The sequence below is a fragment of the Eurypyga helias genome, unplaced genomic scaffold, assembly GCF_000690775.1.
Source record: "Eurypyga helias isolate BGI_N326 unplaced genomic scaffold, ASM69077v1 scaffold42556, whole genome shotgun sequence".
Classification (NCBI taxonomy): domain Eukaryota; kingdom Metazoa; phylum Chordata; class Aves; order Eurypygiformes; family Eurypygidae; genus Eurypyga; species Eurypyga helias.
Window position 1 is genome coordinate 10,625 of NW_010255726.1, and position 9,050 is coordinate 19,674.

Genomic DNA, 9,050 nt, shown 5'->3' on the forward strand with positions numbered 1-9,050 from the left:
CAGTCTTGTGCACAGCACATGTGGGAAATACCTACTCTGTCTGTCCTCTTTACCCATTTGCCTTGTTCCACTAACAAGGAAGAAAGATTGGAGGAAAGGAGAGGTGGGTAGGAAAACAAGATAGGTATTTCTGGTTTTACTGATCACAGGATAATGTATTCATTCTTTCTTGAACATGACAGTACAGAACTAACAGGAAAGATGTGACTGTATTCTCCTCCTGGTGCTGAAAAGGACTCCGCGTGTCTTCCCCAGTTGCTTCGTTTCCTCCTCTAAGGTTTAGCAGATTTACTCTGAGCAGCGTCCTCTCTCCACTGAGCTTTCTTCTCCAGGTTTATGCTTGCGAGAGATTCGTGCCTTTTTACAGCCTGCAACATAATGGCAGAGGAAAAGCAGAAGGTGTCACCAAAAGGGCCACAGAAACGAAGCTCAAATCGATAGTTTACAAAGTACTTGCCCTATCCTTACCCAGGCACAGTTCTGTCAGCTCGAATGCCAGGAAGGTAGAGGGTTAAAACAAAACAGCCACAGACTATTTTGGCTTAAACTCATTACTTCTCTGGGAATAAATCAAACCCTCGTGTTAAGGCACTAGAAGATACATTCTGTGCTTCTGGTCAGTATTTAGTACCCATCTCTGGTCTTCAGAGGTGCTGGAAACAAAAGTTAAAATGTAAAGAGTCCAGCCACTGTGAACACAAGGGTCCCAAGGCAGCTGCCCTCCTCCTTCCAGCATCTGCGTTCTTACTATTCCAACGTAAGGGGGAGATGTTCTGGGAATGGTCAGTGTTTGAGCTCTTCTGTTAAAGCCAGGAAACCCACTTTCCACTGCTGTGTTTCGGAGCGCTGCACTCTTTTCATTCTGCTGGGGGAATGGTGACGGGGGGAACTGTCGCTTCACACGTCAGCGTGCTGGCGTCGGGACTGTTACTAGTGCTAAGGGCCCCCTGGAACACAGTAGCCTACGGAAACGAGATGAATGCAGCAGTCAGAACTGCTTCAGGGAAAGGCAGCGTGCAGCTGAGGTTCTGCCCAGGCAGGTGCTTTAAGCTCGGGGGTTTCTGCTTCCAAGTCATCCTGAAAGAACGTAGCAGACTGGGTCTCTGTTACCACCGCATGCCTTGACTTTAATGCTACTGAGAGGCTTTAGCCTGGCTTCAGCACACAAAAAGGGCTCCCTGCCTCTTTACAGAAACACCGGAGAGTTAACAGTTCAAAAGGGCTCCCTGCTTCTTTACAGAAACACCGGAGAGTTAACAGTTCACCAGCTGTGTTAAAAAACCACGTGCAATGAAGACTGACCTCTGCTGCGCTTGGAATCTTAAACTGCACGCTTACCGTCTTCCTACGGCGCAAATGAAATCACAGACCTAGTTCTGCCACGTGCCTTGCCAGAGTCTGCAGGAGCTTTTCCGTAAACCCCTTTTTCGATTCCACAGGCAGTAACAATTGGAGAAAAGCTGCTCCTCCGGCGCGAAGGGAAGAGTGCTTTTCTGATGCCGTTAGCGAGCAGAGTTATTGCTGACCCGTCTCGCTGCGGACAGACTCTGCAGAAGGCTGAAGTCCTTTGTGGAGAAACATGCTCGTTTGCTCTTTCCACTTTACTGGTTCTGTGAGAGTTGCAGGGTGCAGAAAGGTATCTGCAGGAGGTCCGTGCAGTGACCTGAGTGGACCCCGTGGCCCACGGAGCATTTCCCTGCCTACCGGAGCCACGGAGGAGAAGGTGCTCTTCCCTTCTGAACTCTCTCAGCCCATCAGCGAAATTAAAGAGTTAAACCAGCACAATTAAGTATTGCACTGAGACAAAAAAAGCCTTTTTTTCCCCTCTTAAAGGAAGCACGTGTGGTCTAACAGCGACACCACCCTTTTCTGACTCGGGAGTTAATCAACGAGGGTCACTTCTGGGGAACGAGGGGGACTTACTTCTAACTAAGTGATTGAACGAAGAAGAAAAACCCCAAAACAAGACAGCACTAACAATCCAGAGGTGGAACTAAGGACTTTCTGTGATGACCGATTTGTACTCGCCAGCGGGAAACCTGCGCTTACCTGCTTCCCTTTAACCACCATGACTATGCACCCCAGTATCGTCAGGACGATCATGACATAGCTGGCCCTCACACGCAGCGTCGTCTTTGCCGCTCTGATTGCTTCGATCCTCGAGAAATAATAAAAGAAACAGGCTCATTAGCACAGACCCAAATCAATCGTTTGGCTACTCGTTTGACGTGGCCTGGCACGCCATCGGCGTCGCCTTGTATAACCCTCACCGCGCTGGGCTCTTGCCACGACAAGGTCTGACGAGAGCGGGGAAGGCCGATCCCCAGCTACCTCGGGAGGTTGGCGCTCACGAAGGAGTTCCTCTCAAGGCTGGAAACACGCCTGATAGCTTTAACTTTTGGTTATTTAATTGTTAAGAGACAATGCTGCCTTTACAGCTGGCATTTCCTGGGAAGCGTTACCACAGCGCATCAATCCTTTCTGCCTGAACTGCAGAGTGGTTGAATTTATGGCAGGGTTTTGTTTTCCAGCAGGCCTTGTTTTCCACCAGGTCTTGTTTTCCAGGCTTCCTCAGCTACAGGGTTTGGAAAGGCTATGGATTACAGACTGGCTGCCGGATGGAATACTCCTGAGAAATTCTAAACAGCTTGGTAAGAGACCAGTGGTTACCAATTCCCTCCTGCAAGAGCTGTAACCTGTTAGAAACTAAGGAGGCACGGAGGATTGTCAACTTTCCACCGCCACCTGTGGACAGAGGACTCCTCTTTTTATTTAATTCAGGGCCTTATCTAGCCACACCAGTAGCTCTACCACTCCTCTGGGAAACCTGTTGCCTAGTCCACCGTTATCTCATAAAACCCAGAAATCTTCCACAAGAGAAGTACAGCAGGAAGGCTTTAACCACCGATACACGCGTTGAGTTAAAACTAAACGGCGTGTATTTGAAGTGGGGTCAAACGGGGAAGGTGCTTCTGCCAAACATCTCGGTAACAGCCAACTTGACGCCCGTGCTGGAGACACCAACGCGAGAAGGGCCGACGAAGCACCGCGCTTCTAGATCTGCCTTCCACAGTAACCCAAGACCTGGGCCTTCTGCAGCTCGCTCCCTTCTCAAGGGAGATCTAACGGTCTGGCTGGTTACGTTGGGCCTGTTATAAAGTTACAGACTGGATGACTAGAAAGCATCATGGGATGAAAGAACAAATGCATGAACAAATGCATCAAACTAGGTAATTTCACCTCAAAACTAACACGGAGAGTGGATTTAATGGAACTGGGAAGTTATCACTGTACACAAACACGAATTCACGTGGAATCTTTTACCACTTTTTGACCCTTATACGTGAAGGAAAAAAGATCATGAAGGATCCGTGACAGTGCGAGGTGGTAAATCACACAGGACCTGAGAAATGAGGAGAGTTTTGGTCTTGTTTTCGAAGGGGAGGGCAAGACTGATTCGACTGCTGTTTCAGAGTACTGATCTGAGTAGATTTCTAATGATACGGAACGCGTCCATCTACCGGGACGCTAATAACCAGATTCAGCTTCCAGGTTGTTTGGTTTTGCTAATAACCACTGGGTGCAGGCTGCCATTAAGCTGAGATACACAGAAGTAGGATTTTAAAACTTTATTAGTTGAGTTCTTAAGTACCTTGGATGTGTTGGAATATGCCAGGTTGAACACGATTTGCATCAGTTCAGTGGCTAAGACTAACGTGTGTTTAATAAAGGAGTTACTTCTGATCACCGCATCTTGCAAGTCTGCTGACTTCTACCGTGAGCCCTTACAGCCCGCCCCGAATTCAGCTTAGAACAGGAAAACAAGCTTTGAGAACCGTGAAAGCCCAAATCAGCTCCTCAGCTTCGGCTGAACTGTTTGCCGAAGTAAAACCCAGCGTTCCCTCTGCACTTGCAAAAGCTTTACGAGAAGTTGGTTTGTCCTTTGAATACACCACTGAAACGCCTTCAGTCACACTGCTAACTCCGCTTCCTTAAAAACACGGGGGTTTGGCAGGCAAAAATACGTGAACTGGCATAATTTACGTTGTAATACTTCACGCCTTTATGTATTCCAAATGGAACGTTAAGAAAAAGTACTCGATACAAAACTGAAGGACTCGTTTTAACAATACTTATCCATTATGACACATTTAGAAACACTTAGATACGTGGGAGGATTTTTGTTTCCCATGCTGTGCATCCCGAGGGCAGCTACACAGTTTGCTTACACAGACAGTGTAAGATTTATTCCATCTTTGAAATTTAAATAAATACATACATTTAAAAGCATTACAAGCATATTTTTAAAGATACCTGCACCACCACCAGGAATGGTTTTTAAGCTAATAATTGCCTTCTGTTGCTGTCAAGTTCACTCTTCCTTTCAGACAGGCAGTTTTACTTTCTGCTTTTCCCACAGGGCAAAGCACTAACATGTGGACTCCACCAGCAACGGGTGAATTTTGCCTCTATGTATTTTTTGTTAGGGAGCCTTCCCACTGCTGGTTAGTTTAAATTCCAAGAGTAAAGAAAGTTGGCTCATGCCCTCCAGACATTCACCAGTAAATATTTCAAATGATTCAGTAATTTTATAGCTATATCATGAAAGTTTCACACAACAGGAGACTGACATATAAACTGCAGAAAAAGCTCACACTAATATCTGCAGCAAGCTTTTTTGATTGAGAAAGAAGAGTAAGCATGAGCTGATTTGTGATGTTTATCGAATGGAGTAACTGACAGCTGCTGGTCATCCCTTCAGACAAAAATCAAAAGGGATCTATTATCTCAGCAACACAGAATTGCTCAGGTCATCAAGGGTTGGAAGGGCCCTTACAGCCCATCTAGTTCCACCCCCCCTGCCGTGGGCAGGGACACCTTCCACTAGACCAGGTTGCTCCAAGGCTCACCCAGCCTGGCCTTGGACACTTCCAGGGATGGGGCATCCACAGCTTCTCTGGGCAACCTGTCCCAGTGCCTCCCCACCCCGGAGCTGCGCCCAAGTAACTTACTCCTGCGCAGACAAGGTCTCTTTTACAGCTTCAGAACTGGCACTTACGAGACAGTCTCTGGTATATCCTCTGGTTTTTTGAAATGGCCTGCCCACAACAAAAATCTTTTCTCCCAGTCTGTGGGCTTGTATCCAGGCACCCTTAAAGGAGACCGACCTAAAAAAACCAAAACACACACACACAAACACCAAAACCAACAGTCAGAGAAGATTAATTACTACAAGCGTCGTGAAACCAGTTAGGGTGAGCTGCGCAGAATTTTAAGTACGACTTCTAGAGCTGCTTAGGGAACACAACGTGTATCACGGCCAGACTAACAAACCTGTAAATAAGGATTAAACTGAGGCCACGTAAGAAAAGCCAGATCTTGCCCCCAATCTCTACATTTGTAGCTCTAAATTTACAGAACCTGCTCCAGCATCTAAACTTCCTAGGCTGCTGGGATATTATAGCTTCCCTATTGTGTTTAAATTCATTTTAAACCCAAAATAAATCAAGTGAAACTGCTACAAACAGCCAATATGCCGCACCATCGCATGACAGAATGTTTACTTTTCCAGGGGGTGTTTTTTATCTTACCTGGAGGTATAAGCAGATGACCATAGGCAAAGGTTAGACCCTTAATTTTCAGCTCAGTCTTTCAAGCTCCGTGTAAAAAAGCACCCAGAACGCAACACGGGAAGGTTTCCCTATGTAACACACCTTGAAAACCTACCAAACAAAGCGCACGGATAGACAGCTCTCCCACCCTCCTGAAAAAAAAACCCCAAACCCCACAGAATGCCAACCCAACAATGGGAGGTATCCCGTACGGCTGTGCGCTGCCTCGTGAATTCGGGAATTGCCTAGGAAGCGGGGTTTGCTGACAACACTAAGCTATTCAGAAACATAAAGAGGGCTGAGCGCCAAAAGCCACAGGGCTCCAGAACCAACAAGGTGGCCAGTGAAGCCCCACGTACATAAACAGGAGGCAACTCCAGTTCACGTGCACAAGACGGACGGTTCTCACCGAGGAATGAGTCCTCGGGGCGTCACGGAGTTTTTGGCATGTTCAGTAACGGTCAAACAGGGCAACAGCACCACCAGCAACACGGGCCAACACAAAAGCCTCGTTATACCATGGCGTAAAACCACAACTGGCACTTTGAAACACACGTGAAGTACCGATCTCTCAGAAACAATCGGAACGGGTACAGGGAAAATCGGGAAGGATGACCACGGGCGTGGAACGGCCGCCAGGTAAGAAGCAGCATCATAGACCTCTGGCCAGGACAAGGCAGTCGTTGAAGCTCCCTTCAGCACAACGCAGAATCAGTGCTGTCGGGAGCGGGGGTTACAATCAGCAGGTCCTGTTTTGGCAGGCTGACTGAAGAAAGGAACACCAGACCCAAACCAGGACGCACCGGTTTCAAACGGTTTTCTCACAGCACGGCTCAGCTGAGGAATTCCTTCCCAGAGGATGCGAATGCTAAAGGTACACCCAGCTTCAAGAGCCTGGGCAAACTCGTGAAAGAGATCCGTCGAGGACTGTTAAACACGAAGATGCCACCCCTGGGACGGCAGCCTAGGGGAGAAACACTGCGTTTGAGCCGTTCCTGTCCTCTTCCTCAAATCCTTGCTATTGGTCCCCATTCCTATCAGTCCTCACAAAAAATGTGAGGAACCTCCTTTACCGGCCACTGCTGGCGACATGCCGCTGCTGAGGAGACCTCTGGCCTCACCCAGTACAGCTCCCTGATGTAACACAGAAGCATGCAAAACGCTTCACATCCGTATGCTCCTTCCACCTAGCATCAGCAGGCCAAGAAGGGAGCCCGTTACACGGGAATTCTCATCGGAGCACCGTAACCGTCTGATATATAGTGAAGAAAACGTCTCACGGCCCGAGCTTTACCTGCCCAACCCCACACTTAAACATGAACTGATGGTTCAGACCGACGCTCTCCTGCGGAGCACGTTCGGTTTTGTCAACAGCTACAGCTGGTTGTACTACGGAAAGCTGCAGGAGCGCTTTAGCCCCGTACCACGTTCCTAAACTCCGGTGGTTTACACCAGGGCTGAACGATTGGAGCTAGAGCACGGCTGAAGAGCCCCAGCACACATCGGATACGGCGCTCGTGACCTGCTACAAGCTGTGTGTTACTGGCACAAGAAGAAATGCCGACCCCTGGCTTTGTTCCACGTCAGGATCTGATGGCTAACCTGAATGCTCGGTTTTTCAGCCTAAAGAACCGAGTGCCCTCTCACAAAGTCATAGATATTAGCATCCGTATCGGGCAAAATCTCGGTCAGGTGACTGCAGCCTGGATATCTCAATATTTCATGGCAAGTTCTTTATCAGAAACTCTTACTTTTTGGCTGAAGTTTACTTTCTTCCTGGGGTTTAATGCAAAGCCTTCGGCTTATCTTTGGATCCACTCCTTCAGTCCTCCTCAGAATTGATGGGATGGTTCTTCCCAGCAGTTTAACAGCTCTGTCTGGAAGAGAAAGCAGAGGAAGCAAAGGGGACAAATCTAACTCGGAATAGCAGAAAGTGAGAATGCTAACTTTAAGGAAAAAAACCCACCAAAACCCACTCCTATTTAAACGCATGAGAAAAAAAAGAAATACAAACAATTGGCCCAAACCTAATATTATGCCAGAAACACCACATTGAGGGTGTAACAGAGCCTGCTGAAGAAATTCAAGCTTGTCTGTAAGCTATGACTTCAGCTTGCTTATTAGAAAAAATGGGAACGCCAGGCTACAGCCTACAAGCGACTTCTAAAGCGCAACGCCCGCCGCAGTTTCAGGGAACCTGCCTATTCGTACGCTTTCGCTTGGGAAGGTGCTATCCCACCCGCATTTCACCAAGCTTCTCCTGTCCCAGAAGCAAGTCGCAAGCTTGGCAGAGTGGGGAGAAAAAGCCAAAAAAAGGAGAGTCTTGCTGTGCTGAGCTACTGCTTTCAGTGTACTGAATTTTTGGTGGACGAAAAACTGAACGTGAGCCGGCCGTGTGCGCTGGCAGCCCAGAAAGCCAACCGTATCCTGGGCTGTATCCAGAGCAGCGTGGCCAGCAGGGCGAGGGAGGGGATTCTGCCCCTCTGCTCTGCTCCTGTGAGCCCCCACCTGGAGTGCTGCGTCCAGCTCTGGGGGCACCAACATCAGAAGGATATCGACTGGTTGGAGCGAGTCCAGAGGAGGCCACGGAGATGCTCCGAGGGCTGGAGCCCCTCTGCCATGGGGACAGGCTGGGAGAGTTGGGGGTGTTCAGCCTGGAGAAGGGAAGGCTCCGGGGAGACCTTATAGCCCCTTCCAGTGCCTGAAGGGGCTACAAGGAAGCTGGGGGGGACTTTTTACAAGGGCCTGGAGTGACAGGACAAGGGGTAATGGGTTTAAATTGAAAGTGGGGAGGTTTAGATTGGATAGCAGGAAGAAATTCTTCCCGCAGAGGGTGGTGAGGCACTGGAACAGGTTGCCCAGAGAAGCTGTGGATGCCCCATCCCTGGAAGTGTCCAAGGCCAGGCTGGATGAGGCTTGGAGCAACCTGGTCTAGTGGAAGGTGTCCCTGCCCATGGCAGGGGGGTTGGAACTGGATGGTCTTTAAGGTCCCTTCCAACCCAAACCATTCTGTGATTCTATGATTCTATGGAAAAGGACAGGCACCCTAGAGATGAAAACATGCTCAAGAGAGACCTTCTAATCCATTAATTAATATAATGAAACATTTCAAAAGGCAAAAAAAGCCAGCTTTGAAAGGCAAAAGGGCACTTTTTAACAGGTAAATTGAGGTTTTTCTCCCTTCCTACTGGCTGCAAATGCCTCTCCGACACCAAACAGCCGCCCTCATCTTCTCGGCATAGCACACCCCAGCCCTGCAAAACCGGGATTCACCGTTCCAGGCGACCACCCCCAGGGAAACCAAACCCTGGCCAAGGTCGTTGGGGCGGTTACACGAAAGGCCCAAACCCGTCCCGGGAACCTTTTCAGGGCCGGCCCCGAGGCCTCATTAAGGCTCCGGACCCGCGCGCTCCGCGCCACCCGCAGCCGGGCCGGGGC

The 9,050-nt window shown here is 48.9% G+C and overlaps 1 protein-coding gene across 1 annotated transcript; it reads right to left on the reverse strand.

The window, feature by feature from the left end:
• Positions 1-272: 272 nt before the first annotated feature.
• Positions 273-7,489, reverse strand: LOC104510963 (protein FAM162A-like; the record flags this gene model as incomplete). Its single annotated transcript, XM_010153389.1, has 4 exons — positions 273-368; positions 2,050-2,158; positions 5,060-5,168; positions 7,364-7,489. Coding segments are annotated over 4 exons (440 nt in total), but the record flags the coding sequence as incomplete, so codon positions are not given.
• Between the last annotated feature and the right edge of the window lie 1,561 nt (positions 7,490-9,050).